The sequence below is a fragment of the Malaclemys terrapin genome, chromosome 10 (genome assembly GCF_027887155.1).
Source record: "Malaclemys terrapin pileata isolate rMalTer1 chromosome 10, rMalTer1.hap1, whole genome shotgun sequence".
In the NCBI taxonomy this organism is placed as follows: Eukaryota; Metazoa; Chordata; order Testudines; family Emydidae; genus Malaclemys; species Malaclemys terrapin.
The window spans coordinates 83,531,657-83,552,534 of record NC_071514.1 but is presented as its reverse complement, the minus strand read 5'-3'; the positions used below and the strand labels follow the sequence as shown (position 1 = coordinate 83,552,534).

The window sequence follows — 20,878 nt, the reverse complement described above, 5'->3', positions numbered from 1 at the left end:
GGAAAGAATGAAAGTTTAAATATTTTACTTATTACTAAGGGTTGTTCCTTTAAAACAGAAATCAAAAGACAGCCCTGAAACACACTGTGCCCTTTGAGCCTTCGGTATTGGCATTTCTGTTAGAGGAAGAGTCTGTCTCTCTTTAACATGGAGGAAGGAGAGAGCACACAATTAATTACAATTTGGGGGGATGGAGAGAAGCTGGAAGTTCTGCACCATCAGCTAGCAAGCAAGACCCAAACCACCTTATTCAATATAGTTGGGAAAGTTAGCAACGCTAAACAGCTGTGAGGGGGATTCAATAAGCAGAAGACAGACCACAGTCAAACTATAGTTCATGGTTTTGGGAGGGTTGCCTCATGATTTTTGAATACTTGGGGTTGGCAATAGAGCAGATGCACTTAGTCAAATGTTCTTTCCACGGGTCTGCCCTGGCTCTCCACTTACAAATTAAACTACGTAACACCTCTGCAGGGAGCAGTTTGCTGTTATCTGCAGTGTCATGGGGCGGGGGGAGGAGGGGGAATGGAGGCATAGAGGCTTAAATTCAGCCCTGGGGGGGGGAAGCGTCCAATCTCCACTGCACCCAAAGGCGATTCCACCTGCTTATGAGGGCTGCACTGGGTCCAGACCAGTTGGTGACTTGTCTACAATCACACAGTAAATCATTAGCATAACTGAGATTAGAATTTGGGAGTGCTGGCATCTACCCTCTCCCTCACACACTATGGCTTATCCTTTATTTGCTATTTCCCAGCAGTGAGGTTAATACACAATCAGGACATCAAAAAGTCCAAGAAGAATTCTGCACCTGCTATAATAAACAGGAAGACACAGAGATGTATGAACTTAAAATTCATTATCAGTTTAATTATAGTAGCAAAGGAAGCAATTTTTTAAAAATCTAATTAAAAGAAATAACCACTTTAAAGTATAATGATTGTTACAAGACAGCTGCTTTACTGGACCTCAGACAGGGCCAGATTAGAATATTCTGAGGCTCTAAACTACGTCAAGTGTAAGAGGCCCCATACCATAAAAAAATAATGTATTATTTTCACAGAAAGGACATTGAATATATAAACACAAAAGCTTTATATTTGCATATATACAAAGGCAAAGTTGTAAAAATAGAATAATCTTCATTTTCAGCAGCCCTCTCTAATGACAGAAATAAATTTTAGACAAATTCTTTGAACTAATTGCATACATAAGTAAACAATACAATATAAAAACAGTACAGTAAATAATACAATTTACTAGAAGAGTTCTCAGAAAAAATTCTTCTATGTTGGGGCATCTAAATTGTGGCATTCCTGGTCTGAATACGCAATGAGACTCTTAGGAGATATAGGATGCGGATAACCCACAAGCTTAAAGCTCAACTATTAGCTATATTGATATGAATTACACCCAGGTAATAAGCAAACCATCAGAAAATTGTATGCGGGTTGTATTTTTCCAATAAATTGATTTGTTTTGTTTTTATGAACGGTTATGCTGAATTACCTAATATTGGTACTAAAATTAGTAGCAGAAAGTTTTTATTGAAACCAGTACAAAAATTAATTTTATATTGTAAATATTGAGATGTATATATCTGTACCACAACAAATTATATGCCAAAAGCCTGTGTTACTTTACCAGGATATTTGTTAGTCTCTAAGGTGCCACAAGGACTCCTTGTTGTTGTTACTGATACAGACTAACACAGCTACCACTCTGAAACCAGGATATTTCTGTGAAAGTTAGTGCTATTTTATCTATGTTCTCACAGGAAAACAAGAGAGGATATATCATTTTGTTTACACCATGAATAAGGAAAATTATCCTTCTTTTCATATGAATAAATGAAAAAATATTTGATTAATTTTTTTAGGGAAATACGTTCATCCAGACTATATATAAAATATATTTACAAACGTTCATTCTGATTTAATTTTTGCTATGAACCAATGAATTGTTGGGATTTTTCTTTTGCCATACTATAAAAATACAATGTATTATACATATGATGTGTGTTTTATAAGTCTATATAAGAAGTTTTACATAGCATACTACCTATAATAAAATATTCTCTTGCATGCTCCAAACCCGCCAAGCAGAAAATCCCAGTCTTTTTTCTAGGTAGACATCTCTCTTGGCGTTCACTTCTCTATCCTCTGTCTCCCCAAGGACCACCAATCAATCTCGAGTAAACACCTCGGACACACAGAGGGACAAAAAGCTATATGTGCAAAAGAGAAAGAAAGAATTTACCAGAAAAAAGACTGGTAATCTCCAGACAGGCATTGAGAAAGTGAGAAAAACTGGCCTATATTCAGGCAAATATAATGACTATTATAGGCTTTAATAGCCTATAAATCATATATGCAGATAGTTTGAAATAACTTGCTTACCAAGTACTCAGAATATTTTGATATATATGTATATCTTCCTTCGCTTCTCTCAAAATCCTCTATGTATCCTTTGGGCAGCATTCTCTGATATTTACTGTGAAAGTTCCCAAAACTGACGGAGGGAAGCCAACACAAATGTATCTCCTCAAGATCCACTCGACCCAAGTCCATAAGACGATCACCTGCAAACTCAATCATGTGACACACAGATAGCGCATGAAGCATGCACACTAAAATACACAGTTGTGTGGATGTACAGATCAAAAGAAGAAAGAACACACTAACATGAGTATGAGCTTGGCAGGATGGCTTCACAGCACCGCCATCTCCAACCTCACATTTTTTCCCCGATTTTATCAGCGGTGAGATTATTTATTTATTTTCATAAATTATGAGGGCACAGTCAGAATTTTACCAGTAGCAACTGGCCAACAAAGTGCTGCCTCGGGAAACTGATAGCAGACTTACTCATAGAAATACTAATTTTACAAGTGCTTTTATTGTTTGTTTGTTTTCTCAGACCTGGCCTCTCGACTGTCAATAATGATGTGAATATTTTTGTCATATTTGAACAAAAATGTCTGTATTTAGAGCGAATCTTCTTTTTCCCATATCTCCTTATCAACTGATTTTGATAAAATTTGAAACGGAGTCAGTTTTTTCTTTTTTAGAGGCCCCTCATATTGCAAGGCCCTTAACTGTAGCTTAGTTATTTTATACCTTAATTCCACCCTGGCCTCAGGAGATCTGAGTTTGAGGCCTGGCCCTGCTCCAGCATTTTTGTTTGACATGGACAAGCCATTAATTATTATTTATTTGTAGTACTGTAATGCTTGAGGGCTCCAAGCAGGGATTAGGACCCTATTGCGCTAGGTGCTGTACAAATATGAAATAAAAAGACAGTCAATGCACTCAGATTCTGCCTCAGTTTCCCCAACTGTAAAATGGGGTTGTATAACATGTTGCGACCCTGGGGTTGAAAGCTCTTTCTAGGTGCAAAGAAATATAAAACCTTTGCATGTGCTTGGGCAAGGTGCCAGCAGCACGGTTGCTGCTTCAAACTGGTTATGTTGATAAGTGGTTGGTGGGTGGGAGAAGCTGACGCTGAGGGGAGAAGGCGGAGGTTTATTTTCCTCTCCATGGCACACAGAGGACTGAAAGTATTTTAAGATCTTCCCTCTCCTCCCCTCAAAACTGTTTTGCTGCCCACGGCCAGGCCATCCCAGTGTAGCTGGAAGGGATTGGGCGAAGGGGATCAGGTACACGGTGGAGGATTTAACATGTATGCCTTTTACAGATGGGTACTGATGGGAGGGAATGACGGGGCGAGGTGACACAGCTGTCCTGACATGTGAGGCCTGGAAGAATCAGCCACCAGTCTGAGGTCCAATGGCTTTTCCCCTTGACCCTACCATGACAGCATAGGCTGCAAAGCCATGTGGGCCCCCCAGGCCATGGCTTTTAAGCAGGTCCGCGGACACAGGCTTGCCAACGGGCCATTTCTCTACTCTCTTGCTGGCTGCTGGTCAAGAGATGTAATTTCCTGGGGGGGTTGCTGCAGGCCCATGCGGCAGCACTTGCAGCCAGGCATGTCAGGGTTGGGAGCGTGCCACAGCCAGCATCCTGGGCCCGCTCTGTATGGGCAGCGTGCCGCAGGCTGGACCCTCACCTGCTGGCGACTGAAACTAGGGGCTGGCAGGGCACATCTGTCCCCTGAGGGCAAGACTTGCCACCAGGGAGGGGTAAGATAAGGCGGGGAATGGGGGGGGGGGGGGTCCTCCTGGGCCAGGGGTTTGGGCTGCTGGGGTTGAGAGAGGAAGAGGAGGGTCGGGGGGGGGGAATTGCTGCCCCCCCTCCCCCGAGCAGCAGCTGGCCTTGCAGCGCCCGCAGCCCCAGAAGCAGGCAGCTGTTGCTGGTGTCATGCACGTTGTGCCCGGGCAGCGCAGGGGAACGGGCGGCGGAGTGCAGGGGATGGGCAGAACCGCGGGGCTCCGGGGGGTGGGACCCGGGGAGGGCCGGGGATGGAGGCGGCCGGGGCAGCTCGCTGGCTCCGGGCCCTGGGGGCGGTCCCTGGCGCACAGTGACAGGGCTACGCTCCGAGCCGCCGCCCGGGCCCTCCCGGGCCCCGCAGCCTGTCCCGGACCCCGGACCAGGGAGCTCCCCGCCCCGAGCAGGTACCGAACCCCTGGGCGCTGCGGGCTCTGGGGCCGGGGCTGCAGCGAGCACCCGCAGCCGGGCTGGGTTTGCACGGGGGGGGTCCGGGTGATTGTTGCACACGCGTGTGAAAGGGGGTGCACCTGGGCAGGGGGGGTGACACTAGCAGACAGCTGATTAATTTGCACATGGGTGGAGGAGGTGGTCGGCATGTGGGGGCCCCGGGGATTTTCACATTGGTGGGGGGCGATTTGCACCTGGGTTTGGGGGTGTGTGGGGTAGGGGGTTCACAAGGGGGGGGATGCTTTGTGTGTGGGCTGGGGGCTGCCATGTGTCTAATTAAGTCTCCCACCCTGTATTCTGGGAACTCATTTCCAGCTCGCCGGGGTCCCCTTCTGGGAACAGGGGTATTAGGAGTGGCACGGCTGCAACTCTCAGCTCTAAACTGAGACCTTCAACCAGGTGTAGCCAATGAGTTTTTGTCAAAGTCCAAATTTCTTGGTCAAGGTCCAGACCACAGAGAAAATAATTACCCCCCCCCCCCAAGTAATGATAGTAAGTAAATAAAAAGATTTCAGGGTCCATTCAAAAGCGTCTGGCAGTCCGGCTTTGGCCCGTGGCCTGCCTCTGACTCCCCCTGCCTTCAACCAAACTAGACTGATCCTTCCACGCTGAACAGTTTTCTGAGTCCTGAGGCATTTGTGTGCAGCAGTTTGGATGTTCACAATCCCCAGAAAGCCCAAATTGGAGCTAAAACAGTGAATTAAACATGAGATGCACTTAATGGGGACTGTTAGCTAGTGCATTGAGGCTGGGCTTGTGTTCCCACAGTGTTGTCGATTTACTTCTGACTAGGCAAGGAGAGGAGAGCAGGCCAAGAGGCGGAAGGCTGCTTTTCATAGTGGAGTTGCACCTGTTCCAGTAAGTCAGGGCCCTGGGCTTGTTTGCCACAGGTGGAGTCTGTGCAAATAGACGCAGGAGGGTTGGGACTTGGAGCTGTTATGGTGGTGCTCTCTGCCCGGGACCTTGTTCTAAATATTTCTGATGCTGCTGGATTGATTTTTTTTTTTAATCATATGGGATGATTCTAAAATAATGTAATTTCCCTTACAGCTCACCTGTGTAGCTTCACAACCCTGGGACTATGAAGGTCAAAGTGATTTCAGTCTTGGAAGATAACTACATGTACTTGGTCATTGAAGAAAACACCAAGGAAGCAGTTGTAGTGGACGCAGCTGTTCCCAAGAGGGTAATTTTGCTACTTAAAGCCTTGAAATTAAAGGACATCTGGTCCTGGCTCAAGATTGTTGTTCAGAGCAGGCTGGCTTGTTGGTAGACACTAAAGGAAGGAATCTAGAGCTCTGGGAATGGTTAGAGTTGTGTTAATTTCGCTTCCACTAGGAGCACATAGTGACACACAAAATAAGAGCTATAGGAGTTAGTTAGTCCAGGTGGGATGTCTGCAGCAGGGCTGAGCTCAGTGGAAAGTAATGATCAGGAAAAACAAGAAGCAATTGTATTTATTAAACGTGTATATCGCGATAGTGTCTAAAGTTCCCAGTCTCATTGGGTCCCGTTGTGCCAGGTGCTGTACAAACGAGGCCCAATCTTGTAAATGCTTCTCTGTTTGTTTGCAGGTTTAAAAGTTACTCAGTGAGGGTCTGCAGGATGGACTCTGGGACTGCAACTGTGTGTTGTAAAATGACATTGGACTATGGCGTAGGCCCAAAATTTATATTGTTTTTAGGGGAAAAGCTCAAAAAAGGTGTTACACAACCTAAAACAAACAGAAGTGCCTTAAATTTTTTTTTTTTTAAATTGTAGTGAAAATGTTTTTGTTTTGTTTTTCTTGATTCACACTTTGCCTTGCAGTGCTGGACACACAAACACAAAAACAATCTTGTGCTAGTGGAGAGGACAGAAAATGAAACTGACTAGAAACAAATGTGAAACTGGCCTGTTTCATTATCCAAAATGCAGTGTTGCCAACTCTGGTGATTTTTATTATGGGCCTGGCAAGACTAGGTTTTTGGAGTGATGCTGCTGGAGTCATATCATTATGTGAGAATTTCAGCTTAATTGTTTTTTAAATGAAAGCTTCTAGTCCTCTTCATGGTTTGGGGAAGAGCTTGAAAATCTGACCCTAGAGTCTCACAAACCAGGAGGCAAAGAGAAAAATCCCAAATTAGTTTTTAAATTATTAATTGTTTTAATAAATTATTTTATTAAAATTATTTAATTGGCTTAAAAAAGGATCCGTTTTTAAAAATCATCTCATGATTTTTGAGGTCTGATTTGTGAGCTTTTGAGGCACAAAAGCAAACAAGCAGCATTAATGACGAGATGGAAATGTTGGGGATCCATTCTTATCAACACGGTAATAAAAAACCTGGGGCACCAAGTGTCAGACCCTGGGTCAATTGGCTTGGGCTGTGGGACTAAAAATTGCAGAGTAGACATTTGGGCTCAGGCTGGAGCCCAGGCTCTGGGACCCTCCCCCTTCGTAGGGTCTCCGAGCCCGGGCTCCAGCCCAAGTCTGGACATCTACATTGCAATTTTTAGCCCCGCAGCCAGAGCCCTGCTAACCCAAGTCAGCTGAGTCAGGGTGGCTGTGCCACAGGTCTTTTGTAGCCATGCAGATGCACCCTCTGATAACAGAAGCCTCCATTCTGCATTGAGCTCCAGGTGGGCTGATCCTTGCTCCAATGCAGAACCCCAGTAGTACAGAGCTCCACCCAGGCTGAGTTCATTGGAGGGTCTGGGTCTCTGATACAGCTCCACATTGTGTGCTGCGTTCTTTACACTAAAGGGATAAATACTGCAAGTACCAAGGGAAATCGCTTCCTTGATGATCTTGACAGCTTCAGCTGGGATTCTGTAGGATTGAAGAATATTCCACAGTCTTGTGCAGGCTTTTGAAAATCAATGCAATTGACGAAGAGGGGAGATTGCCATTCTACATATTCCTCTAGGATGGTCCTTAGTGTGAATATCTGATCTACACAGGGTCTCTTGGGCCTGAATCCAGCCTGGCCTTCCCTAATCTTTGCATCCACGGCCTCTTTCATCCTGTGTAGTATCCCTGCAGAAGGCTTTCCCTACAACTCCTCTCCAGTTGTTACAATCAGTAGGATCACTCTTTTTGGGTATTCTGACAATGATTCCATGTTTCCACTGGCCAGGAGGGGTCTTTTTCCCCCAAACTTGGTTGAACAGCTCTGTCAGTTTCATTAGAATAGTGGTATCAACTACGTTTAGCATTTCTGCTGGAATTTGATCATCTCTTGCGGCTTTGTTACTTTGCAATCACAACGCTGAAGCCTCCACTTCTGATATTTCTCTAGTGACTGATGTTAAAGTCAAGTTGATCAGGTCCATGTATTTCATCAACATCGGATGCTGAAGTGGAGCTGGGTCTATCTGCTTTTCAGTTCTACCTCAGTTGTAAGCTTTCTTTTGTCTTTGCTTTTTATTGGCCCATGTCCTGTTTTGAAATTTCCACACAGGGTTTTAGTCACTTGGTTAGTGGGCTCTGTGGTTTCCCATCATAGCAGCAGCTTCTGCTGCTAGGTCTTCAACGTATCTCCGTTTCTCTCTCATTCAGCTGCTTTTCACTGCTTTGTCTGCTTTCTTATACTCCTCCTTTAGGTTTTCCAATCGTTTGTTTGTCTTAGAATTCAGGAGTTTTCCTTTGGTTATTTTTCTTTCTGAGACACCACGTCTCTTGGCTCATCCAGTTCTTGCTCTGTCTGTGTTGCTATCCGACTGTGACTAGGACAGCTCGAATCACATTGTCTCTGAGTGCTGCCCATTTTTCTGCAGGCCCTTTCTGTGTATCACCTTTTCTGCCTCTGTCAGTGCCTGCAATCTGTGCCTTAGTTCACGCTGGAATTTCTCATGGGACTCTTTGTTTTCAGTTTTGTACTGTTGATTTTCTTTACCACTTTCTGTTTAAAGTTGATCTTCCTCTGTTTTAATTTCGGTTTAGCAATGCAAAGATTGTGGTTGCTGTGAACATCTGCTGCTCAGTATGCCTTTAGGTCTTGGACAGATTACCTGCATCTTCGGCTAATGCAGTTGTGGGCGATCTGATTTTTCGTTTTGCCATCTGACAAATTCCACGTGTCTTCATCTATGTCTTTGTGAGGGACCAGGCTACTTGCAAGACCCAGGTTGGTGACCAAACACAATTCAATGAGTCTCTTGCCATTTTGGTTAAGGGTTCCCAGCCCATGCTTTCCTGTTGCTCTTTCCATACCTTGGTTATCACATCCTACTCTAGCATTAAAGTCGCCCATGACGAGGAGTAAGTCACGTTTAGGTATTCTGTCGATCACACATCAGAGGCAATTGTAGAACTTCTCCTTCTCGTCATCGCCGTGTTCCTCTGTTGGAGCGGAGCACTGATTGATATCTTTAGGCCTCTGGTTTGGAGTTTGGCGTCTACATTGCATTGGTTAATAGACTGTAGTTGGTCAATGATTTTTTCCCCCACAGAATCTGTTGTATTGAGCGCTGCTCCCTGTGTGATGGTGTTGCTGTGCCCTAGGCAAAGGAGAAGTGTCTCCTCTTGCTCTACGCACTTCTTATCCACACCTATCACTCCTCTCTCACTGATGCCCAGGATTTCGAGTCTATAGTTGTCCATCTCCCTCATGAGCCGTGCGATTGCATTCCACTTGCCAACTCTGAAGTGTTTTCTTGCTAATAGCATCAAGCTTCCAGAAGGCTTCATGCAGCATGAGGGGTTGCTAGGGTTCCTTTTCACCGGAATGGCAGCCTGGTTCTGTTTCTATAACCAGTGAAGAGTTCTGGGGTTTTTTTTTGCTAGGGGTTAGTCTTGCGCTCAACTCTCCCTGCTTTAGCTGGCCTTGGGACTGGCAGCTAATCATGGTGCAGCAGGTTGGAGTTAGCAGCATGGAAAAAAGCATCCGTTTATAGCAACACAGCTTGCATCTGACTGACTTCATCCACTGCCAACCTGGCCATCAAAGACAGTCACTGGGCAGGGGGGAGGATCTGTCTCCATTTCTGGAAGCATGATGCCTCCAGGGAGTGTGGGGGAGTATGGCTGCTGCTATATCCCTGAAAGGGGGTGTAGGGTGCATTCCTCTCCAGGACTGGCCGGCTGTGCTGGCTGGGGTGGGAGACAGTGGGGCTATGCCTCACCTCCTCGTCACCTTTGGGGTGGTCATGCTGATAGCATTGCTGCCTCTGGGCAGTCTTTTCTCTACTGCAGTTGGGTTGCCCCTTGCACCCTTCTTGTGCCCTGCATTCTTTTTGATCACAGTTTGACTCTTAATCAGACCGAAATGATGCAAATAACCAAAGGCCAGACTTTCATATTTGCAGATGTGAAAAGGCAGGCACATAATTTGTGCCTGGAAGTGCTGTGATTGCACGAGCAGTCATGGTGATTGCACATGCAAATGTCATGCATACAGTTTTGTGCAGACACTTGTGCAATAGTGCTTTATGGCCCAATTTGCATAAGTGGAAGCCAATATCACAATCTCCCGATCGTTAGGAATCCCTGCCAATATCAATGCTGGGAATATTTGGGAGGGGGGATTCAAATTAGGGGCGTATTTGCAGTTGGATTTCCAGTGGTATAGTGAGTTACCCCGATCTGATCTGTCCGGGATCACCGAGTGGATTCCCCTGTGTTCTAGGGAACTCCCGAAGGCATCGTGCTTAAAGATCCGACCAGAAATGGGCTGAGTTTGTGACATTTGCTATAAGACATCTTGAAAGAGTTTATGGGAAGATACATGATGTACTAAGGGCTTCTTTTTATTCCTAGGAGGGGGGCAGTCAGGAGCTGGATAACTGTGGTTTCTCTTCAAATCGTATAAATCTTCTTTGCTCACATTCAAAATGCCAGGCAGAGACCTACTGTTCTGCTTACCTCTTTCTTATAACAAAAATATCCATCACTTAACTCCCCTACTGACGCTGGGTTCTGATTTATAAATTAAAGAGCATTTGACAACATTTAATACTATGTTGCATGAAAATCCATCCCAAGAGGCAGCACCTTGTTTCTTGTACGTGTGGCTTTCTGTGTGTCAGATGTTTTTTACGCTGCCTTTCCGTCACCAGGTATTATTCCGATCGCAGGGTGAGTTTGCAGGGCTGCCTCTTGAAATGTGATCTGTTCGCACATAATCTGAAGTCACTGGGAGACCGTGCGAGAGGCTAGCTTTGCAGAGTCATGTTTCAGAGAGCAACAAGGCTTTCAAGATTGTCTTTAGGGTCTTTAATGATTAATTTTCTGACACAGATTAGTAGCTGGAATCTTTTTTTTAAAACTATGCTCTTTGACGTGACTTTTTCCTCCCCATTTTAGTTACTAGAAATTGTCAGAAAAGAAGGCGTTACCCTTAAAGCGATTCTTACCACCCATCACCACTGGTAAGTGCTGTGGAAAGTAAAGGGGTACATTACTGTATGTTAGACATGGAAAAGGTGCAGAGAAGGGCAAGAAATATGGTTACAGATATGGAACAGCTTCCATATGAGGAGAGATTAAAAAGCCTGCGGCTGTTCATCTTAGAAAAGAGATGACTAAGGGGGGGGGGATATGATAGAGCTCTATAAAATCACGAATGATGGGAGAAAGTGACTAAGGAAGTGTTGTTTACCCCTTCGCGTAACACAAGAACCAGGGGTCACCCGATGAAATTAACAGGCAGCTGGTTTAAAACACACAGTGAAGTACTTCTTCACACAACACACAGCCAACCTATGGAACTTCTTGTGAAGGATAGGTCTGTCAATGGCTATTAGCCAAGACGGCTGGGGACGCAACCCCATGCTCCAGGTGCCCTAAACCTCTGAACTGCCAAAAGCTAGGACTGGACGATGGGATGGATCATTTGATAATTGCCCTGTTCTGTTCATTCCCTCTGAAGCACCTGGTATTGGCCAATGTCGGGAGACGAGACACTGGGCTAGATCGATGGACCTTTGGTCTGAGCCAGTGTGGCCATTCTTATGTTCTTAGTATTCTCATCAGAGTGCATGAGGCTCGGAGGAAGATCTATGCAGAAATCCCTGCTCGTAAGACGTGACAGCCACACACTGTGATCTGTGCAATATCAAGGGACCCGATCCTGCGAGGTGGAAGCAGAGCGCTCTCAGCACTCCCCAGGATCGGGCCCTGAATGCAGAACAGTTCTATTGGGCTGCTGGGCTCACATATGGAGAAGTTGTCCTTTTTCGGAATGTCAGGTGGCCCTTTTTCATGCTCCGAAATCTTGAGTCACGGTATTTTTCGTGTCGCAACATACACCAGGGCTGTCCCCGCAGTACTAGGGTAACATTGATGCAGGAGCCCGAGACTCGTTTTAGCCCTCCTCTTTCCTCTGGGGTATCAGTAAATGCTGAGTGATGTGCGGAGACGCTAATCTCACTCCCTGTCTGTGAAGGGACCATGCCCGAGGAAACGAAGAACTGGCGAAGGTGTATCCAGGGCTGCAGGTGTATGGGGCGGATGAGCGGATTGGAGCCTTGACGCACAAAGTGACTCACAACGAGGAGTTAAAGGTACAAGACTGGAGGTTTATTATTAATGTTGTTGCTCTTGCCTCGCTTAACGCCCCCCCGGATCTCAAAGCTCTTTACACGCGTGATTGAATGACATGTCCTGCGCCTTGGCAGGGAGGTCGGTGTCGGGATCCCTGTTTTACTGAGGGCGATGGTGAAGGACAGAGCTGGGAAGTGATGTGCCCAGAGACCTGCAGTGAGTCAATGTGAGAACGGGGACCAGAGAGAGTCCTTTGCTTGCCCTGGGTTGAATGTGCATGAGATTGTAGGTGTGTAACCAAGGAAGGATTCGGTCCATGCTCCCACTACGCACACACTTAATGTCTTTGTTTTTTCCTGCTGTGTAACCCACTGCTGTGGCTGGGGGAACAGTGAGGAAGCTAAAAATTACAGCTGCTGCCTGTCAGTTGCTCCCGGAGACCAACTACTAATTCATTTAGGTCTGTCTTTGCTCTAGTGTGCATGGGAATCTATGGGATCGCTGCAAGGGGGGCGGCGCTAGGATCCAGCATCAAAAACCTTCCCTGGCATATTGCTGCCAGGTTTCTCTGCAGCAGATTCTCATTTTGAACAACTAGCCAGTAGGTGGTAGCATTTCCCCATGGTAATAAATCCACATGTGATAGCCTCTGCTGGAAAGCTTTGCTCTGGGACTGTTTGAAATCCAAATGCGGATCTGAATTTTCCAAATGACCCTTTTCTTTAGAATGGATTGAACCAAACTCCTAGATCTGAACATTGCCAGTCAACAAAGTGCCAGAAATTTTGCAGCCTGTCTTTGTTCAAATAGATTCTGTGGACAAACTTCATAGCTGGCTTTATGTATTCTGGGGTGGATGTGAGCACAGGCCTGCGAGCCAGAAACTACCAATTCCTAATCTAAATTTCCCCACGTGTAACACAGGGATAATTTCCGCCTCTTGTGAATCTTAATTTGCTAATATTTGTCCTGTTGGTGAAATGCCAGGAAGAGGAAAAATGCCTTATAAATACAAAGCATAATTGTCACTTATTGTCCTGCATAGTCTTTGGCATTAGCAGCTGGGGAACGTGGAAAATATTCTTACATGTCCGTCTTTTTTGGGAATTTATCTTTTGGTTGTCCAATTTCCATCTTGAGTCATCTAGTTATTGAGGTAAGGGAGGGGCAGGGGTGCCAAAACATGGGGGAGGCAGAGGTCATGGCCCCCCACTTTTATCGGCGGTAAGGGTGAGTGACAGGGATTAATTGCACCCTCAGCAAGTTTGCAGATGACACTAAGCTGGGGGGAGAGGTAGATACGCTGGAGGGGTAGCAATAGGGTCCAGGGTGACCTAGACAAATTGGAGGATTGGGCCAAAAGAAATCTGATGAGGTTCAACAAGGACAAGTGCAGAGTCCTGCACTTAGGACGGAAGGAATCCCAGGCACCGCTACAGGCTAAGGACTGACTGGCTAAGGGGCAGTTCTGCAGAAAAGGACCTGGGGATTACAGTGGACGAGAAGCTGCATATGAGTCAGCAGTGTGCCCTTGTTGCTGAGAAGGCCAATGACATATTGGGCTGCATTAGTAGGAGCATTGCCAGCAGATCGAGGGAAGTGATTATTCCCCTCTATTCGGCACTGGTGAGGCCACACCTGGAGTATTGTGCCCAGTTTTGGTCCCCCCACTACAGAAAGAATGTGGACAAATTGGAGAGAGTCCAGCGGAGGGCAATGAAAATGATTAGGGGTCTGGGGCACATGACTTACGAGGAGAGGCTGAGGGAACTGGGGTTATTTAGTCTGCAGAAGAGAAGAGTGAGGGGGGATTTGATAGCAGCCTTCAACTACATGAAAGGGGGTTCCAAAGAGGATGGATCTAGACTGTTCTCAGTGGTAGCAGATGACAGAACAAGGAGTAATGGTCTCAAGTTGCAATGGGAGAGGTCTAGGTTGGATATTAGGAAACACTGTTTCACTAGGAGGGTGGTGAAGCACTGGAATGTGTTCCCTAGGGAGGTGGAGGAATCTCCATCCTTAGAGGTTTTTAAGGCCCGGCTTGACAAAGCCCTGGCTGAGATGATTTAGTTGGGGTTGGTCCTGCTTTGAGCAGGGGGTTGGACTAGATGACCTCCTGAGGTCTCTTCCAATCCTAAACTTCTATGATTCTGAAAAATATCGGCTAGCAGATCCCGGCTGGGATGGAAGTAAGCTGATTTGCTGTAGCATCATGTTGTGAAGAAGGGAAGTCCATATTGCTTTGTTTGGAAGCTCTCTGGGGCAGGGACCATCTCTTTGCTCTGTGTTTATGCAGCGCCCAGTGAGGTTCCGGTCCTTGAGTAGGGTCCTTAGGTGCGGTGATAATACCAACAATGGAAATCCCCTGTGTCTTACCAACCTGGATTGCCCCTTTTTCTCTGCAGTTTGGAGATATTAACGTGAGGTGCCTGTTCACGCCGTGCCATACATCAGGCCACATGTGTTATTTCATGTGGGAAGAGAACTCCCCAGATGCTCCAGCCCTCTTTTCAGGTATTCAGCACCTTCTTGAGAAGCCAGCAGGAGCTAAAAAGTCTCAGACAGTCTCTGGGATCTCTTTGAATGAGCTACAGGGGGACTTATCATTAGACTAGTATTCTACCCAGAATCATTTAGATTCTGCCGCGATCTGCGTGGGACTACCTCATTTTAAGAGTAAGCCTGAGCAAGACAGGATTTGTTTTCCTTTAAAGTCATATCTGTCTAGGCCCTTATCTGGCCCCCAACCCTGCAGGGTCGGTGGCAGGGCAGAGCTGTTATTCGCATTGTGCAGATGGGGAACTGTAGCCCAGAGGTCCAGATCCTCTGAGGTATTTATATGCCTAAGTGACTTGCCCAAGAGCACAGAGGAAGCCTGTGGCAGAGGTAGGAATAGGTGCCCTGCCCGCTAGACCAGCAAAAAGTGCCTGACTGCCAGCTCCGGGGAGTAAAGTCCTGTTCACCCTCGGCACAGATACAACAGTAGGGCGGGCTTCCCCCAGGCATCAGCTCCTGGCCACATGCCACCTGCCTGCCCTGCAGGCAGAACCTCCCTGCCCTCCCCCAAATAAGGTGATGTGCTTCTCCGCGCAGGTGACACCTTGTTCATTGGTGGCTGTGGGAAGTTCTTTGAAGGGACGGCCGAGCAGATGTACAAGAACCTGACTGAAATCCTGGGTGCTTTGCCGAAGGACACTGTGAGTGTCGCGCCTATTTCAGGGCGTGCATGGGCCCTCTCCCCGATTTCCCTTCATCTCCCTTTCTGTGTCTCGGAGCGGGCAGGCCAGAGCTTTATGCCCGCAGCGCGTTGGCGCCAACGGGCTTCTCAATCTGCCTGAGCAACGTGCACTGCCTGGATTTTCTCTGGCTGGCCACCAGCCTTTTGCAATTTGACACGTTGGCCAAATGCCACTCTGTGACCGGAATGGCCGCAGCGCGGATTTGATGTTGTGAGATCGTAGCTGGGTGGCTTCGGTGCTTTGGGCACCTCTGGCCAATTTCTGGGGCTTGTAGGCCTAAAGGACAAGCTCTCCGGGCCAAGGTGACCTGGCCTTTTCACTGTCAGCCAGTTGGGGCTACATACCCCTCCGCAGGCTCCCCTGCAAGTGTGAGCTGTTCTGTGACTGTGGAGACCTGACTCAAGGCGGTAGGTCTCCCCCAAGAGACTGGGATGAGCTCTGAGAGAGATGTGTGCTCCGCTCAGGCAGCTACTTCTGCCCCCCCCCCGCCCCCAGCAGCTCCATGAGTGTGAGGACTGGGCCCAGAACCCTCCACCAGCGTCTACTTCCCACCGTCCCCTCAGCATGAGTGGTAGATTCCAAGGTCAGAGGGACCACGGTGATAATCTTGTCTGACCTCCTGCGTAACACGGGCCGGAGAGCTCCCCCCAAATCATTCCTAGACACTGTGACTATGGGGATCAGGCCCAGAGCTCTCCCCCAGGCAGCTGCTTCCCCCGGCATTAATTGCAGTGGGCAAACCACATGCATTCAATGCATCCTCCCCTGGTAGGACACCCAGCCCACCAGAGAGAAGAGCCCTCCAGAATCTCCGCCCAAGGTCAAGCAGCCGCGTGGCCAAGCAGCGGAGCTCTGCGCTGCACCCTGAAGACGAGCAGCCTGTGGCTCTCGCTGAGGGAGTTCCACATCCAGGCTCCTCTACAGGAGGGAACGCTAGTCTCCCGGAGCTCACCTGGGGTCTCCGCCGCTCCAGAGTCGCTATCCTGGGTGGGGAGGTACCACGCCCGGGGGATGTGCAGGCCGTAAAGGTGCATTGTGTCATTTGCGTTGCAGAAAGTGTTCTGTGGGCACGAGTACACCGTGAGGAATCTCAAGTTTGCTTTGAAAGTGGAACCGGAGAACGAGAGTGTGAAAAAGAAACTCGCTTGGGCAAAAGTAGGTGTTTCCCCTTCCGAAGCGGAGAGCCCCTGTGGGAAGGGGAGGCTGAAACGAACATTGAGTTCTGCGAATGCTAGATTTGTTGCCCCTCTAATCGGTCTGTGTGTTTAAGGTGCCTGTCCCTATAATGTCTAGGAGCCTCTAAGCATCTGCCTCTGGTATTCTCCGTGAGCTCAGTGCTGGGGACGGTCTCCATACGCTGAACGAGTCTGTGGTTTCTCCCCAGCTCCGAGACGACGAGGACTTGCCCACGGTGCCCTCCACCCTGCAGGAGGAGTTCCACTACAACCCCTTCCTGCGGGTCTCGTGAGTAGAGTTCCATGCCTCCCACAGCCCCCTGGGCACTAAGGGCCTTGCTGGCAGGCCCAGTTGAGTTTGAGGGGACAACGGGCTCCGCGGGAACGGAGACGCCCCGTAGCATTGCCCTGTCCCGCACTGGGCCGAGCGCACAAAGCAAGGGAGCGCCCTTTCCCCAGGCCTAGGAATGCTGCTGCTTTTCCTGCCTTCCAGCAACAGACCTTTCACTTGGTGACTCACAGGGGAAGGGCAATTTTGCCCTCCCGCCAGTACGAGAAGCATCGGGTGGGTGATGGGGTGGGGGTGTCTCATCTCCCCCTAGCTCCCTATCCAGAATAACTCATTCCTAGCCAGCCCTCTACAGGGATATAACGGAGGAAGATACCCTCCCCATTGGCTCCCTGCTCCCCACAGGGTGAGGAGTGGTGGGAGGAGACAGCCTACAACCAGATTCTGTTGTTACTCTGGTATAAAGCCAAAGGGAGTCTCTTAAAAACAAGACTCCAGATGGCCACCGGTGTCCCAGAAAACCAAACCTGGCCTTGAGTCTTCTCACTTCCCTTTGCTGCTACGCACGGGGCACACAACGGGTGTCGCTTTCACTTGCAGGGAAGAAGCCGTGCAGAAATTCACTGGCCAGACAGCTCCGGTGGCCGTGCTGCGAGCTCTCCGCACAGAGAAGGATAACTTCAAGAAGCCCAAAGAGAGGCTGACCCCTCAGGCCATGCTGGCGTTCGAGTGGGGACTCTTCGGCCCCTTCATGGGGAAGAAGTGAAATGCAGCCGGGTTTGTCAGATCGTTTATTTTGTGCCAATATATAAACGCAACCAAGGCCCCAGCGAGGGCCAGGCCTTTTACCAAACTGCAGTATCCTGAGCGTCGTCGTGGGGGAGGCCTGTTAGGCCAGTCTGTCTCCCAGCTGGGGAAGGATCGTTCCCCGCAGCACAATGTGTAGGGCTCTGTCCTGTCTGGCTTTAAATGACTCGGCCACTGCAGCTTCCCCTACTGCATGGGCCTCGCTGCTGGGAAGTGGGGCTTGTTATTCAGCCTTGGTTTTTCTTTACTCCTTTTGATCCCCTCGCTTCTAGCTGTATGTGTTAACCACCCGAAGCAATTCCTCTTACACCCCTCTGAGAATGGGCTGATTCTCTGGGCCCTGCCTCTTGAAAAGGGCGATGTAAGAAACAGGTTTGTTTTTGTACCTGGAAGTAAACTGGGGGCTTCTGGAAAACAGGGAAAGCTGAAAAGGGAAACGTAAGGGTTCTACGTGGAACAGTTTGGCCCAGAGCTATTCCTGTTCTTAAAAGGCTGTTTTGTCGCTCCTCAAAACAAGATATTTTGGGGACATCTTAAAATTTTTAATTCTTCTAGTAATTACTGGGGGAGGGGCTGCTCTCTGAATGGAACGAAACTATTCTGTGTACCAATGTAGCATTAGAAAAAACACTTATTTTGCACTAAGCCATGGCTGTCCTTGTCAACAGTGACTCTCTCAAACTATAACTGAGAAACTTGAAAGTGCTGATTTCTGTGCCAACCTCCCCTTAACGACTGAAGACAATTGTCTCCAGAAAATCAAAACGGGCAGTGAATGGGCCCCTTGTAGTGTGATCTGGCAGCTGCATGTATATTCAGTAGAGTATATAAAGCTGTGCATCTTTTCAAGGAGCCGACACTGGCCCCCTGCAACCTTGACACGTTGGAAAGGTTTCATGTAATAGAATTATAGTGTATAAGGCAAAAACGTATCACTCTTAATCACAGCAAGGTGAAACTAGCCGCAGGGTAATTGGAATGAGTGGGTTGGAGGGGAATTATCTTTTTGCTTAATATTTAGGAATATCTTTAAGTCAAAAGCAGCATTTAAAAAAAAAACTGGTTTTGAATAATCCCAAATCAAAATGTTATAGGATTTGTCAAACAATTACTAGGGACGCAACATGGGAACAGATTAACCCCCCAAAATGCTTTAAATTGGAGCCCAGGCTTGTGGTCCTTCAAAGCAAGACTTCACTGGGAGTTGCTTGTGCATAAGGCCTGATGGATCACCTCCCCTAGTCTCCTAGTTTGAAAACATGCACTCCCTGTACCAGCAGAGGCAGATTAAGGAACCACAGTTAAAAAGCCTGTGCAGATTTATGTACATTTAATTCTATGCAATTGACTAGGGGATTACTCACATCCATGTCTGCAGCATGGGGGCCTTGGGTCAGTAAGCAGCATCTGTTTTGCTGCTTTTCTCCCACTACAGAACATCCAAGAGTCTTCCCCTCCCACATGCCTGTTTGAAATAGTGGAAAGGGGAAGAAATTTGGAAGAACTTGTGTTTGCATCACCTTTTTTTTTATTATTATTATTTTAGAAGTAAAAATTATCAGTTTTTTAAAAAAGTCAGCCTTCCAATTTTAGTTTGTTAAAAATAACACTGCAACTTTTTTAAAATCTGAAAACTGTGTATAGTACTTAAGTTTGCAAGGCACCAGAGCGGTTTATTACAATATTTAGAATTAAGTGTGGTCTCCTTTGAAAGAAAATCTAGAGGAGCTCTGTAAACAGCTGTGAAAATGCCGATGCCTGGATTAGATGGAGCAGTTCTAGGGAGCAAGTTGCTCCGTTTCATGATTCCATAGCTTTTACTATGAAATAGCAGGCCTCATTCTCCATTACCTTGAGTTACTGTTCACACCAAAGTGCAACAGTAGGTGTACGCACTACTCCATTAAAATGGCAGTGATTTTACACCTACTTCACACAGGTGAATGAGAACACAAAGGAAGGCAGATTGGGCCCACTAAAACATCTATTGTAAAACCTTTCACACGGCTTTGATTAAACTTGATAGTTCTTAGCACTGGATTATAGTTGACCTGATTTTTCTTTTATGTACTGTGAGCTAGGAGTGTGGGGTTTTTAAGAATAAACCGATATACTTGTCTCCTTACTAGGTTTGCACAGTACAACTTGTGTGTAGACCTGCCCACCGTGTCACACTGATGCGAACAACCACTGAATGTACAACTAAGATTGTTTTACTGATGTGTAGAATATAGCTCTTGTAAATGGGTAGCAAAACAAAATGCAGATTACTAATGGGTTAATTTTACATTGCACTAGCTAATTAGCATTTTATTTGTATATGCCTAATGAGGATTGCACATTTCAAATAGAAATAGAACTTGCGTGTTTTGCACTTTAGTACAGAAGTTATAGCACTTGTGTACTAAACTTAGAATTTCATCATTTCACACTAGAATTCATGAGTCTTGCTGTAATTAAAACCTATCTGTAAAACTACGCATGAGAATGTATTTACTGAAACTAGTCCCCTACTTACAAAACAGGAGAGAAAAGCAATGTGAGAGTCTTGCGAGATGAGCACTGTGTACTCGCTAGTAGATTGTAATGACAACTTTAAATAAAGCTTTGATTTTTTTTTTTTTAACTTTGACAGTCGTGCATCTTACTGATGGATTACTTTAAAAAGTGAGGCAGCAAGAGAAAACAAGACTTTTCTTTACAGGTATAAAAGGCAATCGTTGTCTTTTATAACTTTGCTTTTGGCAAGATGGAGGTAGATCTGTTGCTAGTTTGATCTGATGCTCGGTTTAGAACTAAAACTAACGAATAGAAACAGGTCAGCATGAATACTTCAGTGATCTGAAATGTGGAGGAGTTTGAGATTTTCAATTATTATACATTGTCCCACCAAAAGGCCAGTCAACTTCTGCTTTGCTAGACGATAAGTGAAATGGCATCTTTCTCTCCGGCTACCTAATTTTCCCTATTATTCTGCATTAGGCTTGTCATCTTATTTGAAAGGCAGGAACCCAGGCATGCAAAAGATACAATGCTTTGACGAAGCCAGTCAGTGAACAACATTTGAATTGCATATACCACTTGTTCTTTTAAAAATCTCCAAATCTGCATGCTTAACATTTAAGCACCCGAGTACTGCTATTGACTTCAATGGGACTACTTGGATGTATAAAGCATTTGTAGGCCCAGAGCCTGAACTCCCTGAAGGAGGATTTCTAACAACTTGTCAAGTCATGGCTTAGATGGGAGTGTAGTTAAGAAACCAATTTGTTGGTCAGGGTTTAACC

General features: G+C 46.7%; 1 protein-coding gene across 2 annotated transcripts; it reads left to right on the top strand.

The window, feature by feature from the left end:
* The first annotated feature begins 4,464 nt into the window (after positions 1-4,464).
* On the top strand, positions 4,465-20,217 carry LOC128843923 (hydroxyacylglutathione hydrolase-like protein). 2 transcript variants are annotated; one of them, XM_054041067.1, is made up of 10 exons: positions 4,480-4,573; positions 5,385-5,474; positions 5,667-5,802; positions 10,903-10,967; positions 11,984-12,101; positions 14,487-14,595; positions 15,175-15,278; positions 16,374-16,475; positions 16,705-16,784; positions 17,385-20,217. In XM_054041067.1, exons 3-10 carry the CDS (start codon positions 5,698-5,700, stop codon positions 17,548-17,550), a joined length of 849 nt encoding a protein of 282 aa, XP_053897042.1. In that variant the 5' UTR covers positions 4,480-4,573; positions 5,385-5,474; positions 5,667-5,697; the 3' UTR covers positions 17,551-20,217. The 2 variants fall into 2 exon arrangements, with proteins under 2 accessions (XP_053897041.1, XP_053897042.1); XM_054041066.1 differs by lacking the exon at positions 5,385-5,474 and having other exon boundaries at positions 4,465-4,573.
* Positions 20,218-20,878: the final 661 nt, after the last annotated feature.

What these genes read in the sequence shown, in the direction of transcription:
- LOC128843923 (XM_054041066.1), top strand. Translation starts at nt 5,698, where the DNA reads ATGAAGGTCAAAGTGATTTCAGTCTTGGAAGATAACTACATGTACTTG. An exon ending in CTTACCACCCATCACCACTG is followed by an intron (nt 10,968 to 11,983) that starts GTAAGTGCTGTG and finishes CTGTCTGTGAAG; the next exon opens with GGACCATGCCCGAGGAAACG. An exon ending in TGCTCCAGCCCTCTTTTCAG is followed by an intron (nt 14,596 to 15,174) that starts GTATTCAGCACC and finishes TTCTCCGCGCAG; the next exon opens with GTGACACCTTGTTCATTGGT.